The sequence below is a fragment of the Giraffa tippelskirchi genome, chromosome 6 (genome assembly GCF_054371585.1).
Source record: "Giraffa tippelskirchi isolate mGirTip1 chromosome 6, T2T-mGirTip1v1.2.pri, whole genome shotgun sequence".
Classification (NCBI taxonomy): Eukaryota; Metazoa; Chordata; class Mammalia; order Artiodactyla; family Giraffidae; genus Giraffa; species Giraffa tippelskirchi.
The window spans coordinates 123,681,802-123,708,637 of NC_137280.1; the positions used below are offsets into that span (position 1 = coordinate 123,681,802).

A 26,836-nucleotide genomic window follows, 5' to 3' on the forward strand; every position below is an offset into this window, starting at 1 on the left:
TAGCAGAGCCCAATTTTTTAAGCGTACATTGATTGGTCCATGCTCTCTGCCCTCTTCCAAAATCTCTTCTTTGGGAGAAAATTAGAGATGTCCACAGGAGGTTGTGAAGTCTGGAGACAGAACAGGAAAGAATCCAGAGACTAAATAATTCTGGAAGAGAGATTTCCGGGCTCTGACAGAACCTATCTCACCTAGTTGTACTGCCTGACTGTGCTTGTGAGGCAGTCTTTTTCCATTTTTCCCACTCCCTGTCTTGGCCCACTTGCTTCCTCCAGTTCCCACATCTTCCTTCACCTCCTTGGATTCTGCTTGCCCTTGTTCTTCAGATTCTGGGTAATGTATTTGTTCTGAACATGCCTAGATGGACCAGGACCTTCTGGAAGCCTCCAGATAATTCAAGTATCTGGAGAGGATAGCCATACCTCCTCCCTCTTCCTCAAACTCAAACAAAAAGGGGCTGGCCTCATCCAGGGCTTCCAAGGCTCTTCAGCAAAGGCTAGTTCCTCTCTATCTCATCTCCTACCCCTGTGTCCTCTTACAAGCTAAAAATACATAACCACAAGAGCTTCTCAGAACATGCCAAGTTCCTGAAATCTTTGCACATGTATTTTTTTTCTCTGGAATGCCAGCATCCCCTCCACACCAAGTCTGTCACCAGGAAAACTCCTAAGTATCTTCAATATTGACTCAAACCTTGAACTTTATCCCCACCAACATCACTGTTCAGGCCATCATTCTTTGCATGGACTATTCCCTCACTGGTCTATAGGTTACTCTGGCCTCACACCATCTATTTCCCACACTGTAACCAGAGTAATCTTCCTAGAATGTAAACTTAATCTTATCACCTCCTTTCTTAAAACTTTTAAAGGTTTCCCATGTCCTCAAAGTAAAGACATAATCCTGGTTTGGGGCCTCTTCCATCCAACTCCCATCCATTTTTCTAGAAGGTGTGTCTTCCAGCTGAGTCTACCACCATACTGGTATTCCAGCCAGATTTCCTGACACTTTTACTCAGTTCCTTGAAACTTGCTATTCTCTCTTGACCCTACATGATGTTCCCTTGGCCTGGAATTCTCTTTCCCTTCTCCTTCCCCAGCTGACTTCCACCAAACTTTCAAGCAGGTCTCAGCCTGAACTCCCTTCACATTGAACCTTCCAGAACTCCCTAAACTAGGCGAGCTGTTTCTGCTTTTTGCCCCCAGTCCCATTATTTCCCCTAAGACAGCATTTATCCTGTTTGTTATTACCTGTGTATTTATTCATATCCCCCCAAACTCAATTGGGAGGCTACCTTATCACCTGCTATAACCCAGAGTCTAGTACTAATGGGCTCTCCATGGATAACTGTTGCAGTGGTTAGTGAACACAGCCTTCTCTGTCTTCATAGTGCAAACTCAGACCCCACTGCAGCTTCTGCCACCATCATCCACAGAGTTACTCTTATGGATTACTGCTTCTCCAGGTGTTCCTCTCTCTTTATGGACTGGCATGGCACATTTCATGTTAGTACTCCAACACCCAATACAGAGCATAGCATTCATCCTTCCATCCATTTTCTCATTATTGTTCTTTTAAAAAATATTATCAGGACTTCCCTGGTAATTCAGTGGTTAAGACTCCACACTGCCAATGCAAATCCCTGTTCAGGAAACTAGATCTGGGCATTCCACAACTAAGAGCTGGTGTAGTCAAATAAAGTTAAAAATAAATAAATACATATATACATATATACACTAGACACTTTGGATACGGCAGTGAACAAGATAGACAGGCCCTGCTGTCAAGTTCATACTCTAGTGGCATATATGGGTAACTAGTGAACAGGAGGTTGAGTGGATCCCAGTCCTACTGGGAAGCCCCTGGGGACTTTCCTCTCCACAGTTACAAAGCATGGAGCATAGACTCTGAGGGAGGAGAATATGTTCTCTTGGTGACCTCTGGATCTCCCTTTTTCCAGGTTTCCTTGGGATCAGCCATGAAGCAGCAGCAGCAGAAGCCAGGAGGAAGGGAATGAGGGAGGTTGGGCCGCGTGGAGAGGGTCCCAGCCTCTAAGGACAGGGAATGGTGTTGCAGCCCCACGCTCATAAGCACTCTGCCAGAGCAGTTTGGTAACTGGCTTTCCTCTCTAACCTGGAGCAGAGAAAGAAAGAGATCCGCAGAGGGGAAAGACATCAATGGACAGAGATGACAGAGGAAAAAAGAAGGAGAGAAAAAGCGGAACAGAGGGTGGAGGAAGAGGAGTCAGAAATACAGGGAGAGGGAAGGAGACTGAAGCATAAACAGAAGGCCTGCAGGACTGAGCCCTCCCTGTGTTGCTAGGAGAAAGCTTAGCTTCCCATTCAGGTCACTGGGGGGGAAAAGATTCAATTTTGAGCCCCTGGGATTCCTGAGATGTTTTCCCGAGACCTCTGATCCCTCAATTGTCTTTGGCCCCATCTGATCATCCCAGAAGCCCTCTGCCAAGGACCCATTAGCCCCCAAACCAAGATATACTCTATGCAGACCCTGACAAACAAAAGATAGGCGGTGATGGAAAAACACAGTTGCTCTGAGCACAGCAACCTCTGATTTTCATCTTTTTCAGAGAAGATCATAGAAAAGACCCTGAGTTCACCATGTTTCCTAACTGGGGGCTTCAGGCTCTGCTCACTGAGATACCAGCCTGACCATATCCTAATCTGCAGGCACAGAGCAGAAACTTCCTGAGCTGGGAGCTGAGGAGGCAGAGGCCCCCACCCCAGGAACTCCCAGATGCCAAGCAGGAGCCTGAGTTCTTAATTGTGCTGCTGCTCTTGCCAGCAGTCTGAGCTGCCTGCTCCTGAGGCTGCGATGCCATCTGCTGCTCAACTGAGGAAACTGGCTGAACTCTGACTGCACAGCCAAAGCTGAACCTGGCAGGAGTCAGCAGGGAACCCGTCTGGGTCTCAGGAGAGCCCTGTCTTTGTCTCTGAACAGACTCAATACTGGGCCTCAGGGACTGAGCAAATACTCTCTTCCCTGTCATCAGTCTTTTTAGACCAGGCAGGAAGCCTTCACATGAAGGTACAGGAGGATGTGGCAGGGTAGGTGTGTCTTCATAAAAGTCCAGTGTCAACTCAAGGTTAAATTGCCCAGAGAGGTCCTAGCCTGCCTTGAAATTCTACTGCTTTCCTTAAAGCATTTTTTTTTTCTTTGCAGGTTTAACTAAGATTAGTCCATGTTCTGTTAATTAGGTGAATGAAGTAATGAGGCCAGGCCTAGAGGAAGTGGGGCTTTGATGAAAAGAAACATCCTCCTAAAGGAGGATGAAGTAAGATCTTCAGACTCACAGTGGGTTTCTGAAGCTCCTGCTCTGTGTTGGCCCTGTTCAGGCCTCAACCAAGATAGGGTTGTGAGCACCAGTATTTTAGGGGCCACATGCTAATATCCGCCACATATTTGTTGAAGTAATGGTTATTTTAAGGACGTTTTCTTCCTCAAACTAGTTATAGCAGCCAGCCTCCAAGGTGATCCCCAAAGACCCCCATCTCTTGATATTCACATACTCACAGTCCTTTCCCACATAGTACCAGGGTTTATCTGTCCAACCAACAAATATAACAGAAGTAATGGTATGTAACTTTAAGGATTAGATCATAAAAGATACTGAGGCTTCCCCCTAGGTTACTTTCTCTCTGGTGGAAGCCAATTGCTACATAGTGAATAGCCCTATGGAGAGGTTCATGTGAGGGAACTTGGGGCTTCTTGTCAGCAGCCCCCTTACTGAGCTTGGAAGCAGATCCTCCAGCCTCAGGCAAGCCTTAAGATGACAGAAGCCCTAGTGGACAGCCTGACTATAGTCTCATGGGTGACTCGAGCCAGTTCAATTGAGCTGCTCCCAGTTCAGAAACTGTGTGAGATTAACTTTTGCTGTTTGAAATTCTTCAAGTTTGGGGGTAATTTGTTATGTAGTAACAAAACAGACCTATCATATGGTATAATATACCTGTCATATGACATATCATCTGCATTATATCACTTCATTTCCTTGTAAGAGCTGGCATCAGGACCCCAACCCTTCAGTTTCTCTAACCTCATCTCCTACCACTCCCTTCTCCCCACTCACCCTCACCTTAGGCTCTCCCCTGCCTGAGGCTCTTTGAACTTGCTTTCATATCTGCTGGAGATCCCTATTAAACTCTGCTAAACCTCTGCATGGTCACTTCTTTATCTCCTTCAGATCTTTATTCAGGTGTAAGATTTTCAGTATAGCCTTCCTTGACCCCCTGCACTCCTTATTGGCAACTCCCACATTTGTCTATCCTTTATTCCACTTTATTTTTATTCTTAGCCTTTATGATTAAAATCCCATGGATGGAGAAGCCTGGTAGCCTACAATCCATGGGGTCGAAAAGAGTCAGATACAACTGAGCGACTTCACTTTCACTTTTTCTTTCTTTATGATTATAAGGCATATATATATGTATTATGTAACATAAATAATAAAGTATATTTTACATATTTATAACTTCTATCTCCCCCACTAGAATGTAAGCTCCATGAAGGCAAGAATTTGTGTTTTTGTCTCTTTTGGTCACTGCTCTGTCCCCAGCAACTGAAATAGTGATAAACACATTGTAAGAGTTGTGCAATACATATTTAGTTGAATGGGGAAAATGAATGCTGTAATTAACCAATTATAGTATGTATGTCTTTTAGATCTTATATCATATGTTACATGCCATATGTTGATGTCACATATATATTATATTTAAACACAGTACAGGAAATGGCAAACTACTCCAGTATTCTTGCCTGGGAAATCCCATGGACAGAGGAGACTTGGTGTACTACGGGGTCACAAAAGAGTCGGTCGGACATGCTAAACAACAACAACCATGACATCTTGATGTTCTCTTCTTATCCTTTCAGTAATCTATTTAACTTTATACTTTGTATATTTGTAAATCCCCAATGGCTCAGTGGGTGAAGAATTTGCCTGCAATGTAGGAGACACAGAAGTTTGATCCCTGGGTCAGGAAGATCCCCTGGAGAAGGAAATAGCAACCCACTCTATGGCAACCCACTCCGGTATTCTTGCCTGGAGAATCCCAGGGACGGCGGAGCCTGGTGGGCTGCCGTTTATGGGGTCGCACAGAGTCGGACACGACTGAAGCGACTTAGCAGCAGCAGCTAGTAATCTTGCATGAAAAAATGCCATGGACAGAAGAACCCAGCAAGCTACAGTTCAAAGTGTCAAAAAGAGTCAGACACAACTGAGCGACTAAGCATGCACAAGGCAGTGCAGAGAGAGTATGCCCATAAATAAGAAGACCTAGCTTTTTGTTGCTTGCTGGTTAGCTATGTTACTATGAGCCAGGCATGTAATTTCTCTGAGCCTCAGTTTTACTTATCTATAAAATAAGTCTATTATAATTTCCCTGTCCTATCATAGGGTAGTTGTAAAAAATCAAATGATAATGAATGTTACAGCATTTTTTAAAAATCTAACACATAAGTGTCTCTGAAATGTGTTCCAAAGACCACCTGCCCCAGGATATGCTCTGTGGAGAGAAAAAAAAAGATCAAGAGGTTTGGGAAAATGAATTCCAGTATTCTAAGCCCCCTCAACTCCCCAACCCTATGGACATACAACTTATTAGCACATGAAAGGCTCTGAAAACCCTTCTGCATGAAAGGTTTTCCCCGAGTGCACCTGACTACACTTGGGGGGAATCTTGCTCTCTAACTATAGAGAGCATCGCCTTTGTTAGCAGCGTAACAGTGTTACTTTAGACCAAGAAGGAATTCTAAAGTTTTTGGAATCGAAATCCCAGCGGGGCAGGTGATGGAGATCCAACAGCTGATATGGAGACTTGGGGGAGGAGAAATGGAAAAAACGAAATGGAGGAGGCACGAGAGAGGAGGGAAGGAAAGCAGCGAGAATAAGGAAAAGAAGGAAGAAGAAAAATGGTGGTAATGGGAGGAAAGGACAACTAAAATAATGTCCTTTGAAAAGAACTCAGCAGAACAAAGGCAACCTGAAATTTCCTATGGGTGGGGGCGGGGGAGCGAATCCAGGAATCCTGGTGCTGCCTGCTGAGCCAGGCTTATTCCTTTGAGCGCTGCCTCTGCCAATTTCCGCAGTTAGAGCTCTGGCTTCCTTTTCAGTTTCAAAGAACCTCTGATTGAACAGATTTCTTCTTTATCAGGGAGGAGGAATCAGGTAAACCAAATCAACAGCTTCTCAATTTGGTGTACTTATTAAGTGCCTGAAATGGCAGCTGCCATTTTTCCTTGTGAGCAATAAGCCTTCTGGCAGCAGTCATCTCCCCAGAGCATGTTTGGCTTAGAAAAGGAAGAAGAAGTGCAATTTCTCTTGAAAAAATTCCCTAGGCTAAATGGGACATGAAGAGGTTAGCAGGTTTACCTCTGGATCAGCCTTCCCCAGCCCAGTCTAAATAGATACTTGTAGAAAAAAAGATTCTGTAGCTGTCCCAGGCATCCACTTATATTTCCAGCCCTCAGAGTCAAGAAGTTCTTTGTTACACCTTATTTCAGTCTTTTTGTATAATTTCATTATTTTTACTACCTTTTCTTTACCCCAGAATAAGGAAGTAATCTGTCATAAATTATATGTATAGTGCACTTTGTAGTAACCGATTCCTCTGGGTATATGACTGGTTAATACCAACTGAAGAATCTCATTTCCCACCAAATGAGAGACTGGACTTTTTTTTTTTTGGTAATGGTGAGATTCAAAGATGGGATAAGGAGGTAATGGGAAAGGAAGCAAATATGTTGGGCACCTGCTTAGTCCCTTATATATGCTCTCTTATTTAATCATCACAACAATCTAAAATGCAGAGATTATAATTTGCACTTTATAAGTGAGGAAACTGAACTCCAGAGATCAAACCGCTAATATGTAAGTGGTGGAGTTAGAATCAGATCCACATCTGACTGTCAAATACATGTTCTCTCTACCCCAGGGGCTTGTATATAACATGGAGAAACCTGGGTCTTTGATTGTCTTGCATTCCCTATAATAAATTTGGTGTATTCTTTAACCCCACAAACATGCTGGGATCTGGCCTGTTTTCACAGGCTCATTTACTGCAGGTTAAACTTAGCGTCAGAAAGGTGCTAATAACTCCCTGAAGGTTCTTCTGTGACCCAGACTGAACTCAATCTACCTGATGTCACCTGTTTCATTAGGCTGTAATCTCCACAATGGTAAGGACCATGTCTGTTTTATTCACCACTGTATTCTCCTAGTGCCTAGCACAGGACCTGCTACATGGTAGATATTCAATATTTGTTGAATGGATGAATAAGTGCATGACAAAGGCAGACAAAAGACTCCATAATGCAAGATAAGAGAAACTAAGATGACGATTAAAAAGGCCAACATTTATTTTAAAGAAGAAGCAAGGAAGAGTAGAGATAGCCAGGAAGAGAATGAGAGACAGCAAGATAAGAAAATTCAGCACAAACAAGCAAGATAAAAATAGCCTCTTGCCACTGTCCTTTTAAAATTACTTTCTATATTTGAGTCTAAGTGACAAGTGAAATCTCCTCTGTAATTTCCCATGTGTTCAGCTTAATGAATTTCCGGCACATGGTTTCAGTATCGGAGGGCCAATTTGGACACTGTGGGGGTGGGGTTGGTGAGAAAATGAGGGGTATGGAAATAGACTAACTAATTGAGTCTAGAAACCAAATGAAGGGAGTGATTGGAAGCATGTGAGGAGGGAGCCAAGTCTTGGAACTTACTCAACATTAAGAAGGACTTGGAATTAGTCTTGCTCTAGCTGATGTCACCATGATATTTCCCTACATGCCATAGAGGGAGCCTAGAATCCCAGGATGCCTTGCAACTGTTCTTTGTACCACATTGTCTATTTTCTAAAGACCTTTATCTGTCTATATACAGGATATTCTATTAAAAATTTAATTTCAGCCACTGGAAAGAATAAAGAGACTCTAGCTCTTTCAGGTCCATATACCTTCTATGCAGTAGGTACACTATAAATGTTAAACCAAAACAGTATGAGGGAGTCAATTGAGGAAGTGAAAGTTGTTCAGTCTTCTCCTACTCTTTGCGACCCCATGGACTATACAGTTCATGGAATTCTCCAGGCCAGAGTACTGGAGTGGGGAGTCTTTCCCTTCTCCAGGGGATCTTCCCAGCCCAAGAATTGAACTGGGGTCATCCTGCATTGCAGGCAGATTCTTTACCAGCTGAGCTATCAGGGAAGCAAGCTAGGGCAAGCTAGGGAGGAGGAATATAAGAATGCACAATCTATCCGTCTGCATCTGTTTGTGCTGCCAACCCTAATGCATTTTCTCTGTATACTGAGGAAGGCACTCTGAAAGGCCACAGGGCCCAGAATAAAAAGTCCTTTCTAGACCTTAAAATTGGCAATGACCATGAGGTCCACTATTTTAATCAGAGTTGCAGATCTTTTAGGTCCCCAAGTATGCTTTCCATTGTTGTTTTAACCCCTTGATTGAGATATAATTCACATTCCATACAACTCACTCATTTAAAGTATACAATTCAATGGTTTCTATTATATTCACAGATGTGTGCAATCATCACCACAATTTTAGGACATTTTCATCACCTCAAAAAGAAACCTCATAACTTTTAGCTATCCTACAGCCCTCCCCCTTTTGACCTAAGCAACCTCTGAGTTGCTTTCTGTCTTTATGGATTTTCCTATCCTGGACTTTCTTATGTATGGAATTAAGCAATATGTGATGAAAGTAAGTGAAAGTGTTAGTTGCTCAGTCATGTCCAACTCTTTGTGAACCCATGGACTGTAGCCCATGAGGTTCCTCTGTCCATGGAATTCTCCAGGGAAGAATACTGGAACGGGTAGCCGTTCCCTCCTCCAAGGGATCTTTTCAACCCAGGGTTCAAACCCTGGTCTGCTGCATTGCAGGCAGATTCTTTATTGTTTCAGCTACCAGAGAAGGCCCGCAAGTTGTGGTTTTGTAACCAAAAGTGAGATCTGCTTGCTGCTCAAAAGCCAATAAAGAGGCCAGATTGGTAGAAACTTTGCTTTATTTGGGATGCTAGTAACTGGGGAGATGGGGAGCAGAGGGACACCTGTCCAGAGGCCAATTCTCCTCTACCTCCAACAATCAGGAGACAAGAGCTTTTTTATAGTTGCAGGGAGGGGGCCACATGCAGAAACAGTACAGTCAGCTCTGACAATTATCTTGAAATTGGTCTTTGGTGGTCTCACCAGCAACATCTTGTTTTAGGTACAGTTAATCTTCAGTTCTATGGTCAGGTTGTCATATTTCCTTGAGGCCAGTTCTCAGAGTTGTGACAGTTTATGTCATGGCTATAATCTGGTCATCATGTAGTTAACGTCTTCCACCTGGTGGGGGTTTCAGTATCTACAAGACATCTCACAGGATATGGCCCAGAATATTATCTATGCCCTTGAGAAGGAACTAAAGTCCTTAACTATGCTAAGAGCTAAACTATTATTTAGTCTTGTTAGACTGTTTTCCTTTGTTTTTGCATTTCTCTGATTAAACTGGTACTTTGGCTTAAATTTTTCTGGGCTTCCCTGTTGGCTCAGTGGTAAAGAACTGCCTGCCAATGCAGGAGATGCAGATTTGACCCCTGGGTGGAGAAGATCCCCTGGAGGAGGAAATGGCAACCCACTCCAGTATTCTTGCCTGGAGAATTCCCTGGACAGAGGAGCCTGGCGGGCTACAGTCCACAGGGTCACAAGAGAGACACGAGTAAGGGACTAAATAACAACAAAAGTTTTTGCACAGACTAAAGGCAGGTGGAGGACATGGGGAGCAAGAACCATAGGGTCCTACTCCATTTCAGCCTGGCTTCTTTAACACAATGTTTTCAAGGTTCATTTAGGTTGTATCATGTGAATTAGTACTTCATTTCTTGTTATGGCCAAAATATATTTCACTGTATAGATATAACACATTTTGTTTATTCATTTGTCAGTTAAATGACATTTGTTTCAACTTTTAAACTCTAATGAATAGTGCTACTATGAACATATGTGTGCAAATTTTTGTGTAGATTTGCATTTTCACTTTCTTGGGTAATATACCTAGGTGTGGAATGGTTGAGCCTTAAAGTAACTCTATGTTTAATACTATGAGGAACTGCCAGGCTGTTTTCCAAAGTGACTGTACCATTTCACATTCCCATCAGCAGTGTATGAGGGTTCCATTTTCTCTTTATCCTTGCCAATCCCCATATGCTTTTGGGAAATAAGTACTACAGGGCCCCACTCTAACTTGGGTAGCTATTATAGAGCAGCAGCAAGAGGTACAGGGATGCAGGAGGGATCCCTCTTCTACTCTAAGCCTTTACAGTCAGCCAGAGGGAATACTACTATCTTTAGTACTCTCCCTGATTCTGCAGGCTAGGTTAGCTGCCCCCTGACATATGCCCAGGGATACTTATTTTACTTATCTTTCTTCCCCACTAGATTGTAAGCTTTAGGCAGGCTCTGACTTTACACACAGTACCTGATCAGGATCTGGTAAATGGTAGATGTTCAGTAAATGTTGATTGGCTGATTGACTAATTGAACAAATGATTAAATATTTCTCTACTGGTGATTCTTGTCCAGAGAAGGGAGGAAAAGAGCAGTCTCAAGGGCAAAACACATCCAGTAAGGAAGCAAGATGGAGAGGATAAATGAAGGAGAAAGGCAAAGGCAGCCAAGAAGCTTGGAAACAAAAAAAAAAAAGAAGAAGCTTGGAAACCTAGTGTCCTTTGGGGCCAGATTTGCAATTATGAGGTCAAACTAGGGGCTAATGGACCTATTCTAATCTTTTTGCCTTTCATCTGGCTGCTTTTTTTCGCTAAAATTTTCTCTTTCCTTTTTCGTTATTATTCCTAACAATTTTGTCTCATCTGGCTGCTTTTTTTCCCCTAAAATTTTCCCTTTTCTTTTTCATTATTATTCCTAACAATTTTGTCTTTGAAAGCATAAGAAACAAACAAAAAGGTAAAAAAGTAGTTAATACTACAAGTAAAAGACCACATAATACAACTCACCGAAATGAATTCAGAGTTTAAAAGGATGGAGATTAAGACTATAAAGGACTTTTTAACTGGAAAATGAAGAAATCATAATCTAGGTTTTCCTCAAAAGCACATTGTATGGCCTATACCTTAAAAAGGTGACTCCATTTTCAATACCACATGAGAACATGGCCCATCTCTCAGCCTTACTTATAATGACTGACCTTCCCTCTACACAAATCCTGCCTTCTCCTTGGACTGATCTGTGAATTCAGTTGACTCCAAGTCATTTGGTTCCTCTATCCCCAAAGGCCCTGGTATCTACCTATTCCCAATTACTTCCTATCTCTGCTCTGAAAGCACGCATACACACTTTCACACAAACTTCATCTCCTTTTCATGAATCCTCAGGGTAGCTGTGCCTTCTCCATTTTGTGTGTATGGAACGAAAGAAAGCAAAATATACGAGATGTCAATGCAATTTCTCCTTTAGCAGAGCTCTGCAGGACAATTACCCACCCAATCTGCCCAGTTTTACAGCTCTCAGAACCATCCTTTATGAACACACTGTGACAGCTGGATGTGGGCACTGATTAGGGCGGCAGTCTTCAGCCACATTCCTATTTAACTGCAAAGCAGATCTCCTGCCTACCAGCCCAGCACTGATCATGTGATGTTTTTAATTACTGTATTTATGTAAGCCTTTTTCCTACCAGAGACTGTGTCCAGCTCCATCCAAACTGGGGAGCATTTGTGTTTGCCACTTCAGGGCTTTTTATCCTTAGAGCCTGAAATTTTTTCCTGGAATCAATGTAGGACTCTGGGCTTTCTCAGCAGAGGTCTGGGAGGGTTGAGGTTTATAAGAAGCACATTTTTTTCCCCATTATGAAATACCTGAGGAAATAGATAATAAAACATGCTGGCAGATGACAAGGACTTTGGCTAATCCCAAGGGTTCATCTAACAAAGGTGCCAGGTGCAATACATGGGCAGAGCCAACCAGTTGCTGGGGGGTGGGGGCAGGGAGATGCTAGGAACAAAGTGGTTTTAGAATTTGGAAAATTATAGAGTGGATTTAGGAATTACTCTTACTGGACCTTGCCTTTCTCATCTTCAGCTTCACCAAAATGTTCAGCAGGAGAGAATCATACTGACTCCAAGTAGTGAGGGGAGAATTAGTGTTCAAAAGAAATGCTGATAACCTGGTGGGCAACCCGTCCAGACCAAAGATGTGGCCTCTTTGGTGGCTGACCGTGCCACGGTGGAAGGCAAGCTTGGCAAAGAAATCCAGTACTCTTTAGCAGCTGCAGCTCAGCTAAAGATCCCACTGCAGGGCCCCAGGGATGTGGTTCCGCAGGTTAGGCTGTAGGAGTGACTAGCATAATCCAGGCGAAAACCTCCTGGAGAGATCCCAAAAACCAAGGTGACCTGTGTGCGTGGGCGATCCGTTGGCTGAGTGACAGAAATGCTGAAGAAAGCCAGGAAGAGGATCTGCGTGGGAGGTGGAAAAAGCATGGGCTGAGCTTGCAGCAACCAAAAGGCGCCACACACGTGTGCGAGGAACCCGCGGCGCTCGGTGTGGGCTGACAGGAAGCACCGCCCCACTAGGACACACCAAGTTTTCTCTTAAGCAGTTTCCAACCCAGCGCGCTTTCCACGTGTAAGTACAAATGAGATGGGTGTCAAATAACCGTAGCGCTTGTTCGGATTTCTATCTTTTTTCTTGTTGGGTCTAGCTCCTGTGTAGAGTATGCCCACCTCTACTACAGCTCTCCCATTTTCCTAACGCTTTCCTGGGCGGGGTTTCTGGGCCACGCCCACCGAGGGCCCGCCCAGTAGCCGCCCCGGGGCGGGGCTCCCCTCGGCTCCTTACTGCCCTTTTCCCCTGCGGTCTCTGCCCGGGCTGCAGTGTCCCTACCGAGCTCCGGACACGTGCCGGTGAGTAAGGGCAAAGTGGGGAGAAGCCTTGGAGGTTTACCAGCCAGGGGCGATAGACAGCGGTTAGGAGGTTTCTTCCGAGGGACGGGACGAAACTAGGGCTCGTTCCCTAGTGACCCCAGGTTTGGAAGGCATCTTGAAGAAATGCTGAGGGATCGTACCCCTAGAGTCACCCCCTGTTTTATACCATCCCTGCTGTCCCTGGAGAGTTGCCGAGAGTCGGTCTCGGGGAGCCTTGGTCCCCAGGCACCAGGGCCAGGGACTTGGGAAGGTTCGTGAGGAACACGTGGTCGGGTGGAGCTTCCTCAGTCCCTTGAACCTGAACGCTGAAAGGGACAGGCTATTTTTAGATTCGTTTTTAGACCTGCAGAATGAGCCCCTTCTATTTTCCTTTTCCTCTAATTGTTTGGAAGCGTTTTGGAGTGAAATTAGAGGAAGGCTGGGAAAAAGTATTGTCTTAGATACTCTCACCTTATACAAACAAGGTAAATTGTAAGGGTGAATGGGTAGGAGTGTTTATTAACATTTTTGCAAACATTTTGGTTATTGTTTTCAACCAGTAGTTGGGGTCGTTTGCAGGAATGGCAACCTAACTGTCGCCAGTTTCTTTACCATCCGTTACTGCATCCAGTTATTTTTTAAAATGCTGCTTTTATGGTTCAAGAGATCACATAATTGAGGTCCTTGTCAATTTGGTTTCAACCACTCTTTCCAATTTTCAGTGCCCATTGCTTTCCAAGGATAAGCTTCCCTCCTGCTCACCAGTATTCATCATCTCGTTGCTTAGAGTAAGTTCCTGATAATAGCAAATGTTTAGTGCCCAGTCTATAGCAGATATTATCTTATGCACTTAATTTATATTCCATTTAAACCTCCCAACCACCCTGTGTACAACACCCCCATTCTGCAAATGAGACTGAGGTACAGAGGTTAAGTTATTTGCCCACTATCACTTGGCTGTTAAGTGACAGCCAAGCTTCCTGATATTTGTTGTTCACCTCAGTTCAGTTGCTCAGTCGTGTCTGACTCTTTGCGACCATATGGACTGCAGCACTCCAGGCCGCCCTGTCCATCACCAACTCCCGGAGTCCAACCAAACCCATGTCCATTGAGTCGGTGATGCCATCCAACTATCTCATCCTCTGTCATTGCCTTCTCCTCCTACCTTCAATCTTTCCCAGTATCAGGGTCTTTTCAAACGAGTCAGCTCTTCGCATCAGGTGGCCAAAGTATTGGAGTTTCAGCTTCAACATCAGTCCTTCCAATGAATATTCAGGACTGACTTCTTTTAGGATGGACTGGTTGGATCTCCTTGCAGTCCAAGGGACTCTCAAGAGCCTTCTCCAAACAACAGTTCAAAAGTATCAATTCTTCTGCGCTCAGCTTTCTTTATACTCCAACTCTCACATCCATACATGACCACTGGAAAAACCATAGCCTTGACTAGATGGACCTTTGTTGACAAAGTAATGTCTCTGCTTTTTAATATGCTGTCTAGATTGGTCATAACTTTCCTTCCAAGGAGTAAGCGTCTTTTAATTTCATGGCTGCAATCACCATCTGCAGTGATTTTGGAGCCCCCCAAAATAAATTCAGCCACTGTTTCCACTGTTTCCCCATCTATTTCCCATGAAGTGATGGGACCAGATGCCATGATCTTAGTTTTCTGAACGTTGAGCTTTAAGCCAACTTTTTCACTCCTCTTTCACTTTCATCAAGAGACTCTAGTTCTTCTTCACTTTCTGCCATAAGGGTGGTGTCATCTGCATATCTGAGGTTATTGATATTTCTCCTGGCAATCTTGATTCCAGCTTGTGCTTCCTCCAGCCCAGCGTTTCTCATGATGTACTCTGCATATAAGTTAAATAAGCAGGGTGACAATATACAGCCTTGACGTACTCCTTTTCCTATTTGGAACCAGTCTGTTGTTCCATGTCCAGTTCTAACTGTTGCTTCCTGACCTGCATACAGGTTTCTCAAGAGGTGGGTCAGGTGGTCTGGTATTCCCATCTCTTTCAGAATTGTCCACAGTTTGTTGTGATCCACACAGTCAAAGGCTTTGGCATAGTCAATAAAGCAGAAATAGATGTTTTTCTGGAACTCTCTTGCTTTTTCAATGATCCAACAGATGTTGGCAATTTGATCTCTGGTTCCTCTGCCTTTTCTAAAACCAGCTTGAACATCTGGAAGTTCATGGTTCACATATTGCTGAAGCCTGGCTTGGAGAATTTTGAGCATTACTTTACTAGCGTGTGAGATGAGTGCAATTGTGCGGTAGTTTGAGCATTCTTTGGCATTGCCTTTCTTTGGGATTGGAACGAAAACTGACCTTTTCCAGTCCTGTGGCCACTGCTGAGTTTTCCAGATTTGCTGGCATATCAAGTGCAGCACTTTCACAGCATCATCTTTCAGGATTTGAAATAGCTCAACTGGAATTCCATCACCTCCACTAGCTTTGTAGTGATGCTTTCTAAGGCCCACTTGACTTCACATTCCAGGCTGTCTGGCTCTAGGTGAGTGACCACACCATCGTGATTATCTGGGTCGTGAAGATTGTTTTGTACAGTTCTTCTGTGTATTCTTGCCACCTCTTCTTAATATCTTCTGCTTCTGTTAGGTCTATATCATTTTTGTCCTTTATTGAGCCCATCTTTGCATGAAATGTTCTCTTGGTATCTAATTTTCTTGAAGAGATCTCTAGTCTTTCCCATTCTATTGTTTTCCTCTATTTCTTTGCATTGATCACTGAGGAAGGCTTTCTTATCTCTCCTTGCTATTCTTTGGAACTCTGCATTCAAATGGGTATATCTTTCCTTTTCTCCTTTGCTTTTCGCTTCTCTTTTTACAGCTATTTGTAAGGCCTCCTCAGACAGCCATTTTGCTTTTTTGCATTTCTTTTTCTTGGGGATGGTCTTGATTCCTGTCTCCTGTACAATGTCACAAACCTCTGTCCATAGTTCATCAGGTACTCTGTCTATCAGATCTAGTCCCTTAAATCTATTTCTCACTTATACTGTATAGTCATAAGGGATTTGATTTAGGTCATACCTGAATGGTCTAGTGTTTTTCCCCACTTTCTTCAATTTAAGTCTGAATTTGGCAATAAAGGAGTTCATGATCTGAGCCACAGTCAGCTCCTGGTCTTGTTTTTGCTGACTGTATAGAGCCTCTCCATTTTTGGCTGCAAAGAATATAATCAGTCTGATTTCGGGTGTTGACCATCTGGTGATGTCCATGTGTCGAGTCTTTTCTTGTGTTGTTGGAAAAGGGTGTTTGCTATGACCAGTGCATTCTCTTGGCAGAACTCTATTAGCCTTTGCCCTGCTTCATTCTGTACTCCAAGGCCAAATTTGCCTGTTATGCCAGGTGTTTCTTGACTTCCTGCTTTTGCATTCCAGTTCCTTATAATGAAAAGGACACCTTTTTTGGGTGTTAGTTCTAGAAGGTCTTGTAGGTCTTCATAGAACCGTTCAATTTCAGCTTCTTCAGTGTTACTGGTCAGGACATAGACTTGGATTACCGTGATATTGAATGTCATTCTGTCATTTTTGAGATTGCATCCAAGTACTGCATTTCGGACTCTTTTGTTGACTATGAGGGCTACTCCATTTCTTCTAAGGGATTCCTGCCCACAGTAGTAGATATAATAGTATGATACTTGTTGATGAGACCATTAATTTGCCACTGTTGAACTGCTGTGGTATGCAAGTAAGAATGACGACAATATAGCTAACCAAGGGAAAGCTGTTTGTTTTATTGTTGACTATTGTTTCTGTGGTTCAGGCCTCACTAAGTTAAGGGAGTTTTGAGGGTAGGGATCTTGAACGCCACACAAGTGTTCACTAACTGTTGGCTGTCTCTAATCTGGAGTGCTTTGATTGCAGAGCATACAGCTGTGAACTTTTGAGCAGATGCAGCCCCAGGTAAGTGCAGCTCCATTAGCCTACCTTTGGCCCCAGCTGTAGGCAGCTGCCTAGGTTTGTGTGTACCTAGGCAAGTGTTACACTGCTGGGAGAACAGCAGCCGATAGCTGGTTGGCATTCTGGGCCTGGTTCATGCCTACTCTGTTGTTAACTATACCAGGATGCCAGCATAGTTGTTTTTCCATTGAGATTAAATCTGCAAGCATGTGCCTTTGCAGGGAGAAACCTAAGGAGGAGAATGGTTCTGGTCTGACAAGTTTGACTAGTATGAAGTTCTTTGAATCATACCTTGGAAACAGAAGAAATAGAAGGATATATAAGTAGAGAGAAAAAGTTGAGCTTTTTTTTTTTTTGAGTCTACTGAGTGCTCAAAGGGGGCCATGGGATTTTTGCAGATTTCACTGAAATCAAAGTTCATAGCTCCCACTCCTCTACCAACACAGAGCTACTCAGGATAATCCCTTGGTAGAAGGATTTTATAATTGTAGTTACTTGTGAGAATGCCATACCTTACAAGGAATGTAGATGTGAATTTGCTTTAAAATGATGAGCATTCTGTATCTCATTAATAGAATATAAAAATAGCAATTAATTGAGGGGCTCCAAATACTAGGCCTAGCTACAGCAATACTAATTTCTGCTTCAGGTTGACAGATTTCTAATTTTTGTTGGTATCTTACTGATTTTTTTTGGTATCTTCCCTTGTGGCTCAGCTGGTAAAGAATCTGCCTGCAATGCAGGAGACCTGGGTTGGATCCCTGGGTTGGGAAGATCCCCTGGAGAAGGCAAAGGCTACCCACTCCAGTATTCTGGCCTGCAGAATTCCATGGACCGTATAGACCATGGGGTTGCAAAGAGTCAGACACGGCTGAGTGACTTTCACTTTACTGATTTTCAGGAGTAAGCAGAGTTATTGCCTCTTTTGGAGCAGTAATTGAGCCTCCTTGGTAGTGATTTTGTTTAGGAATGCTAATTTTCTGAGTAGAGATGCTTCTCAGTTCTAGGCAAGAGTGATGCTGGAGGTTATCCAATGGGGCAGACTTAGTTGCTGCTTTCAGTGAAAAGTAACATTTTAGTTTCTACAGAAGGAATTGATGAGGATGTTGGGAGGCAAAGGCGTTATTTATCAAAGCTAGTTTTGTTCTATCAGTTGGCTTTCCCTTAAAAGAATTCTCTTAGCTAAACGTTGGGTGCTTTGTGTGAATACCTCAGATGTTCATTGTGAATAGCCTTTTACATATGGGTCCATAATACAAGTGATATCTAGAGAACTTTAGTGGTAACAGGCAAGAAAAAAAGACAAGTAATGGGAAATAATTGCTGAGGATATAAAAATTATGGTAAATCATAAATGGCAGACAGCATTCTGTTTCCATCTCTATAGAAAAGCAGCCTCAGAAGCTAGGATGTTGAACACTGAAATCTCTTTCTTTTTAGGATGACTCAAAAGTAGGGCATCCTTGGCCCTCCTGAAGAGAAGAAATTAGTGGCAAGTGGACCATCTATCTGTATGGCATTATCAGGTAAATGTCCTTACTCATTCCGATGCTGACCATGTGCCAGGCCTCTTGGAGCCCATCAGAAAACAACTGGAAGGCAGAAACAATTGTATTTGTCCCTAACAAATTCAGCCTCTGGGCAGAAAAAGGCTGAATAGGATTTTGGTGATTATGGTCTGAAGGTATTTGAGATTATCTGTATCATTACATCTGAGAAAACTGAGGGGAGATTGTAAATTTCATGATGGAAAGGATAGTGTATCTTACCTTGTTCACAGATCCCAATCCCTAGATCCCAAGCACAGTGCCCACCACATGGCAAGAACTCTCAGTGTTGGATAAAATGACTGAAGGCATGGGAAAGGGTTTCTTGTTTCCTATTTGTTTCAAGGTTTTGACAGCAGGGTCTGCAATCAGTACTTCCAGGCCTCTGTTTTGCAGTCAATGTTCAATTCATGGGGATACCTTCTGAAACAAGTAACAAAACTGTTTCAGGAATCATCCAGCAGTTGTCAGCTATCCAGGCTAGCATGATGCCTCAGATGGTGTTACACTGTTGGAAGAGCAAGCACTGCCTTGACTGAGGTCTGACTTCAGCACTGTTTTGGTGTTGTGGCTGAGTACCTCTGGGCAGCGTTTTGCACCTCTGAGAGTGGAGTAACTCCTCCTGTGGAGTTGGTCCTAGTCTGGGTGCAAACAGATTTTTTCTGTTAGAAAAAGACCCTGTCTTATGGACAGCCTGTCATTTGTTTCCTCTTTGAATCCTAGATGCCTTTGCCTGAGTGAGAAACCTTCCTCCGTTGGGACCTCGGAGGTCTGATGGCCCTTTGTGACATCCAAATAAGTAATGTATGTAGTCCTTTTGTCCTGAAGGTCCAGGAACGTCTTTTGTTCTAATACTTGGTCTTTGAATCTGGTTCCTGACAGTGAGCTCCTAAATCCCTTAGAACTTCCTGGGTGATAGGAAAGTCTTTGTTCTAATGGGACTGGAATTTTTACACACACTCATATGATACACACTCATTCTCCAGAGAGGGGAGAGGGGTTGGAAATGATCATGATGAAGCCTCCATAAAAATACCATTAGTACAGGGTTCAGAGAACTTCCAGGTTAGCTAACAACACACTGAGGTGCTGGGAGAGTGATGCCCCTTCCCACATACCTTCTCTTATGCATCTCTTCCATCTGGATGTTCATTTGCATCCTTTATCATATCCTTTTGCAGTAAACCAGTAAATAGTAAACTGTTTTCCTGAGCTCTTTTGAGCCCCTCTAGCAAAAATTAGTCAAACCCAAGGAGAAGGTTGTGGCAATCTCTGACTTACAGCCTTTCTGTCAGAAGCACAGGTTAACAACCCGGACTTGGGTCTGGCATCTGAAGTTGAAGAGGGGCAGTCTTGTGGGACTGTGCCCTTAGCCTCTGAGATATGAAGTTATTTCTAGGTGTAGATGGTGTTGGAATTGAGTTACATTGCAGGACACCCAGATGGTGACAAGACCCACACATCTGGTGTCAAAAATACTGAGAATATGGCCAGAGTTTGAGACTGAAGGAAAAATAAGAGGAGGCATGAGGTTTTCTTAAAAGGTAGAAATACTTAACATTCGAAAAAACTGTGGTGAGAACTAGAATTTTAGAGGAGAATGCTTAAAGTCCAAGACTGGGGAATTCCCTGGCAGTCCAGTGGTTAGGACTCTGCGCTTTCACTGCTGGGGGCCTGGCTTTGATCCATGCTCAGGGAAGTAAGGTGCAGCACAGCTAAAAATAAGTAAACCCAAGATTTAAAACTAAGTCTTCATATTCTAGAGCTCTGCTGCATAGTACATGTGGATTTAAAACTGACAAAATCCATTTCTCCATCTCAGTACTTAGTGACTACCTACTGGCGAGCTCAGAAGACATTTCCACCAATACAGAAAGTTTTATTATACACTGCTATTCTAGAGCAGGGGCTAGCAAACTTCATGTAAAGGGGCTGATAATATTTTAGGTTTGTGTACCACATAAACTTTTATCTATTGCAACTACTCAACTCTGCAGTTGCAGTGTACAAGCAGCCATAGATAATATGTCAACAAATGAGCACTACTGTGCTCCAGTACAACTTTATTTAGGAACACTGAAATCAAAATTTCATAAACTTTTCAACGAAGGAAGAAAATTTCCCTCAACCATTCTAAGCTTGAGGGCCTTTCAAAAACAGATGGCAGGCCAGAATTACCAACCCCTGTCTTGGGGAATGAAATTCAGGCCTTGGGAGTTTACAGATCATTAGCAACAGATTTAGGGCCAGTACCAACATGTGTCCCTAAAAAATTAGATGTTATCAATACCTTTGCCTTATAACAAGCTGTTACCATATAGTATTAAACTCTTCAGCTTTTAGAGTACTAGAGTGACTTTAGTAAATTATCCAGTAGTAGGATAGTCCTTATTTCTTATGTTTGGGGTTTGTTGTATGTGCTTTTTCGGAGAAGGCAATGGCACCCCACTCCAGTACTCTTGCTTGGAAAATCCCATGGATGGAGGAGCCTGGTAGGCTGCAGTCCATGGGGTCGCTAGGAGTCGGACACGACTGAGCGACTTCACTTTCACTTTTCACTTTCATGCATTGGAGAAGGAAATGGCAACCCACTCCAGCGTTCCTGCCTGGAGAATCCCAGGGACGGGGGAGCCTGTTGGGCTGCCGTCTATGGGGTCACGCAGAGTCGGACATGACTGAAGCGACTTAGCAGTAGCAGTAGCAGTATGTGCTTTTTGAATGGGTTACTTATAATGGTTCTCTTTTTTAAATGTACACCTAAGGAAGAGGTCCTAAGAAAGAACAGCAGTGTTTGGTTTCCAGCAGAACCTGATCACAAACCCAGTCCTAATAGTGAAGTAGAAATGGTTCCTAAGGAAAGAGGAAATTTTTATATATCAAGAATAGCCAGAAGAAAGATACTCTAATGCATATATATGAAATCTAGAAAAATGGTATTCTAATGCATATATATGGAATCTAGAAAAATGGTACTGAAGAATTTATTTACAGGGCAGCAATGGAGAAACAGACATTGAGAATAGACTTATGGACATGGGGAGAGGGGAGGAGAGAGTGAGATGTATGGAAAGAGTAACATGGAAACTTACATTACCATATTTAAGATAGTCAACGGGAATTTGCTATATGGCTCAGGAAACTCAAACGGGCTCTGTATCAACCTAAAGGAGTGGGATGGGGAGGGAGGTTCAAAAGGAAGGGGATATATGTATACCTATGGTTGATTCATGTTGAGGTTTGAAAGAAAACAATTCTTTCAAAACAAAATTCTGTAAAGCAATTATCCTTCAATTAAAACCTCGCTTTGAATAAAAAAAATAATAATTATGTCATAAAAACAAAAAAAATAATAGCCAGGAAAAAAAAATCCAGGTTTTAAAATCTGGAATCTCAAGTTATTAGAATATAGATGGTTTTCCTGAGCATGGTAAAGCTACCCAGGTGCAGGGAGAGGCCCCTATGTTGCTACTTGAAAAAGGAAAATTCATTTGGCGTTTATGCCTGTATTCAGTACCCCCAGAGGTTTCAGTGGCTTAATCATGCACATTAAAATAATTTAATGGGATTTCCTACTTGATAAGTGAAGTTAATTAGTCACCTACTACTCCCTGTCGGCTTGGGTTTTTTTTTTTTTTTTTCCTGGTGAGTCTAAGATGAAGTAACACATTTCAGAGTAGTTTTAAATCCATGCCTTCTCTTTCTCCATCACCCTTTTCCCATGCTGCAATGAAAACTGAAATTGAACTGGCAGATATTGGTCTGTAAATATTCAAGCTGCCACCTCCTGCCATAGCTAGCAATTAGTAAACACAAGTGCCCCTTTTCACTGAGCTGCTCAAGTTCAGGACCTGTACCATATTAAGAAAGGAAAATTAAAGCAGTATGAGTAGGGGGCCCAAAGTATTGAGTCTGTCACCTGTCAATGATTTATTTCCTTTCATTCAAGGTTGGAAAAAACTATCGTCAATGAGCTTTTGTAATGAAATTTTGGATTACATCTCAAATTTTAATCAGGAAAAGAAAACCCCAGAGAAACAAATTCTGCAGGCCCCAAAGAGACACAAAAAGGTGGCTCAGGACCTAGGAATTCACACTAAGGAAAACAACCTGGTTAGAGCAACTAATTAAGAACCTAAAAGAGTGACAATGGCTCCTCTAAATCTTTTTGCTTAATTAGGGCTTTATGAACAGCTCCAGTTAATAGACCTGTCAATATTCTCTTGGAAAACAATTTCACTGAATTAACAATTCAACTCTAATATTTACAATGTTTAGCAACACCTTGCTCTTTACAGTTATTTAGGAACACTTAATGAGCCCACTTGCTAGGTCATAGATTTGTCAATTTAGGATCCTAAGGCTTGGTTCAAAGGAGCCCCTGTTCCTTTGGCTCTCCCTATTCTCCATTACAAGCCCTTTAGGGTGTAAGAACATTTTATACTGCTTTTTAAGGGTAACTTTACTACCTGGGAAGAGGTAATAAAATGGACCTTGAAATTTATTTTATTTTAGGATAGTTGTAGATTTACAGAAAAGCTATGAAGACAGTACAAAGAAATCCCATGTACCTTGCACCCAGTTTCTCCTAATAGTAACATATTAGTATAGTACATGTTACTAATTGACTAAAGTTCATGCTTTATTCATATTTCCTTATTTTTCACCTAATGTCCTTTATCTGTTCCAGGATCCCATTGAGGATATTATATTTAGTCATCATGTCTCTTTAGGCTTCTCTTGGCTGTAACAGCTTCTTAGACTTCCTTGATCTTCTGCCCATTTTTTTATTGTTTTTTTTTAATACTGAGTTGTATGAGCTGTTCGTATGTTTTACAAATTAAACTCTTGTCCATAGCATCATTTGCAAATATCTTCTTCCATTCTGTAGGTTGTCTTTAATACTCAAAATGCCTTAGTTATAGTCTCTATTCTCTTTCATTTAGAATAGTGGTTGAGCCTGTTTTTTATAGTAGATGCTGTAGCCCCCAAATGACTGATTATTTTTACCTTATGAGCTCACAGTAGAGGATGGAATTTTGTATCATCTGGTGGGAGAAGGGAGGAGCCAAGCCCAGGCCCTAGTGTAGGCCCAACTCAATGAGTTGAAGGAAAGTAGACAAATCCCCAAGGCACACAGCCTATGAGTTAGATAGAACCTGGACTTCCTCAGAATGGCAGATGGTAGAACTTCCTCTTCTTATTCTCAGTTGTTAAGAGTTCTCTAGATGAGAACTCCAGGAGCTAATGGTTACAATATGCTGGCCACTCCAGGAGAGTTTTCTGTGCTGACCTATGCTGCCCCTATTCCAATGGCACTATACTACTACACTAGGCTTACATTTCTTGCCCCTGTATAGTAGAGCCCAATCATGAGCTGTTCATCCAGGGAACTCTTCATATTTAGTTTCTTGGGGCCCTAACCTCCCTCTTATTTGTACGTATAATATATCCATGGCTGAGGAAGTGATAATAATCTATGCTATTTGCTCATCTTGTCAGAAGACTAGTCATTCAACTCATACCCTTTTTATGGTTTTACAGCTTTTATTAACTGAACGCTATGCTAGACATGGGTGATACGTGATGAACACGACACGATCATGTTTACCATCTTCAGATTTCTTTCTGACCACGTTGGTTTCTTTCAGTCCTTTTGTGTCTAGGTCTCTGCACATGCTGTTTCCCTTTCTGATTCCATCTTCCATTTCCACTTTGTATAATTTTGTATCTCAGCTCAGAGAGCACTTTCCCTGAGCACCCATTTTATGTGTCATTGTGCTGTGTTCTACCACAGAGCTAGATAGCCAGGTGCCATATTAACAGTCCTTTGAAAAGGTATTATTCACCAGTTTTTAAATGTTTATCTCACTCCCATATAGCCAAGCAGCCTCAATTATACCAATAGCTGACTAAAGAGCTTCAACTGGTAAATATTAGTATCAGTGTGTCATTATGTACCCAATATAGAATAAGGTCATAGGTGTATCCTACTTTTTAACAATACCCCGGTAAGTAAGAATAACAAGAGTGCTGGTTTGGTTTTGTTTAAATTTTGAAAAAAATCATGGAAACAAATACGTCGGTTTCCAGATCATTTAGTGGACTCTAAAGATATAACGTGTATGTGTTAGTCGCTCAGTCGTGTCCGACTCTGTGACCCCACAGAGTGAAGCCTGCCAGGCTTCTACGTCCATGGGATTCTCCAGGCAAGAATACTGGAGTGGATTGCTGTTCCCTTCTCCGGAGGATCTTTCCGACCCAAGGATCAAACCCGCATCTCCTGCGCTACAGGCAGATTCTTTACCATTTGAGCTATAGGGAAGTCCTGAAGATGTAACAGTGCCTAACTATTTGAAATCCTTAAAATACACATGGTTGATGGTGGTTGCCCTTAAGGGAATAGCAGTTGGGAAAACTTCTGTGTGTGCTTTGAATTTTACTATATGTATTCCTTATTCAAATACTCCCCCCAATTTTTTAATTTATTTTTGGCCGTGTTGCATGGTTTGCGGTATCTTCCTGACCAGGGATCAAACCCAGGACCCCTGCAGTGGAAGCATGGAGTTCTCTAACTACTGGACCACCAGAAAATTCCCCAAAATCTTTAAGCCCATTTCCCCTCCCTTGCAACTGCTAAAAGAGCTGCTGGTTAACAGTTTTCTGTTTTTTATAAATAGCCTAAAGTTTTGAAATGACCTGGTTCTAGGACGCTGCTGCTGCTTAGTTGCTTCAGTCATATCCAACTCTGTGCGGCCCTATGGACTGTAGCACACCAGCCTCCTCTGTTCATGGAATTCTCCAGGCAAGAGTACTGGAGTGGGTTGCCATGCTCTCCTCCAGGGGATCTTCCCAATCCAGGAATTGAACCCTGGTCACCTGCATTGCAAGCAGATTCTTCACCACTGAGCCACCAGGGAATCCCCTCCAGGGCATTACATCTATTTAAAAAGTAGATGGTGAACTGCCAGGAGACCACAGCCTTGCTGAAGGCAGTCCAATATAATGCTCAAACGCTTTGGGTTTGGATTTATTTAGAACTGACTTCAAATCCTAGCTAGGCAAGCTTCTTAATCTCTTATTTAAAATAAGAGTAATGGTACTTGACTCTTAAAATTATATTATCAGCTGCTTAGTGATTGTATGGTGTGAAAATATATGTCCTCAACCAATATGACTCCTCTGCTCAAAACTTTAGAAAGGTACTCATTAGCTTTATGGAGATTGTATCCTGGTGTTTAAAGTTTTATTCCAAATTTGTCACTTAGACCTTTCAAAGTCTTAGCAGAAATTCTTGCATTATAGTCTCTGTCATCCCTGGTGTACCATGCCCACTCCTAAGAAACCCAAATGTGAATAGAACTCTTGATCCATCTCTTCTCATAGCCAGGCCCATCTTGAGGCCAGCCTCCTTGTCTTTATCAGACTGGGATTCTCAAAAGCTGATAATCTGTCTTACTCAACACTGTATGTGTGCATGCGTGCATGCTCAGTCGCCTCAGTCATGTCTGACTCTTTGCGACCCTGTGGATTGTAGCCTGCCGGGCTCCTCTGTCCCTTGGCTTCTTCAGGCAAGAATACTGGAATGGGCTGCCATGCCCTTCTCCAGGGAATTTTCCCGACCCAGGGATCAAACCATCCATCATGAAATAGGCATTTGACGACTGAAAGCTTGTATTACCTTTGGTTTCCAGTGTGTCTTTTTGCTGTTGACCTACTAAGCAGATCCTCAATAAATAATTACTCATTTGAAAAAGTTTGCCTTTCCTTCTTTGTACAATCACCAAATTGCATGAATAGCCTGTACAAAAGCATGGTAAGTGTATATCTGAAATAAGCATGCATTCATGTTTCTGAATCTAGAAAAGCAGAGCTGCTTTCATCTAAGATCTGGGAAGAACATAAAGTCTTAGCCAAAATCAGTTGGAATCAAAGACTCAGAGTAGAAGTGAAGGAGGACCCAATATTCACTGAACAAATTTCATTCCAAAGTTAACTATGTAGTGGCCTTAGGGATGCCCCAGTTCTTGACGTATTCTACCAAATGCCTTCTCAAAGCCTGTAGAAAATCATGCAACATAATGGAGATGTGGGATTACAGTTCCACTCTTCACAATGGCTATTTAAAATTTTTCCTTCATGTAACTCTAGCCCTTTCCATAGATGGCTTAGTCACAGAAAACTTAAGTCACCTGACTAATTTCTAATGAAAACTTAGTACCATCCTCTCCGTACCTATTACAGGAAAGGGATGTCTCCTCTAGATCTCATCCTTTGAGTAATGTCCAATATGAATCTTTCCTTCTCTTGCTGCCTTTCCCAACCAATCCTTTAATAATATAACTCTTCTGCAAACATTTTAATTGCCCAAAATTCTCCCATAGTAAATCAAACCTTCCCCAACGCTGCTTCTCATTATAGCCAGTTATTCTGCATTTGGTAGT

At 42.5% G+C, this 26,836-nt stretch overlaps 2 protein-coding genes and 1 non-coding gene across 11 annotated transcripts in view; 2 read left to right on the forward strand and 1 right to left on the reverse strand.

Moving 5' to 3' along the window:
- SIL1 (SIL1 nucleotide exchange factor) overlaps positions 1 to 26,836 on the reverse strand; it is a 286,900-nt gene that overhangs the window by 258,898 nt on the left and 1,166 nt on the right. The gene's annotated exons all lie outside the window — the stretch shown is intronic.
- MATR3 (matrin 3) overlaps positions 12,867 to 26,836 on the forward strand; it is a 39,722-nt gene continuing 25,752 nt past the window's right edge. For all 6 annotated transcript variants that reach the window (XM_081500844.1, XM_081500855.1, XM_081500870.1 and 3 more), the window contains exons 1-4: positions 12,867 to 12,928; positions 16,813 to 16,851; positions 18,289 to 18,374; positions 19,119 to 19,199. Coding sequence is in view for 3 of the 6 variants with exons in the window: in XM_081500881.1 (XP_081357007.1) it covers positions 19,170 to 19,199 (30 nt within the window). In the remaining 3 variants the exon portion in view is untranslated. The remainder of the gene's footprint in view (positions 12,929 to 16,812; positions 16,852 to 18,288; positions 18,375 to 19,118; positions 19,200 to 26,836) is intronic.
- Positions 18,852 to 19,051, forward strand: LOC145511808 (small nucleolar RNA SNORA74). The gene has a single exon (XR_014058182.1). It is a non-coding gene; the product is annotated as a small nucleolar RNA SNORA74 (small nucleolar RNA).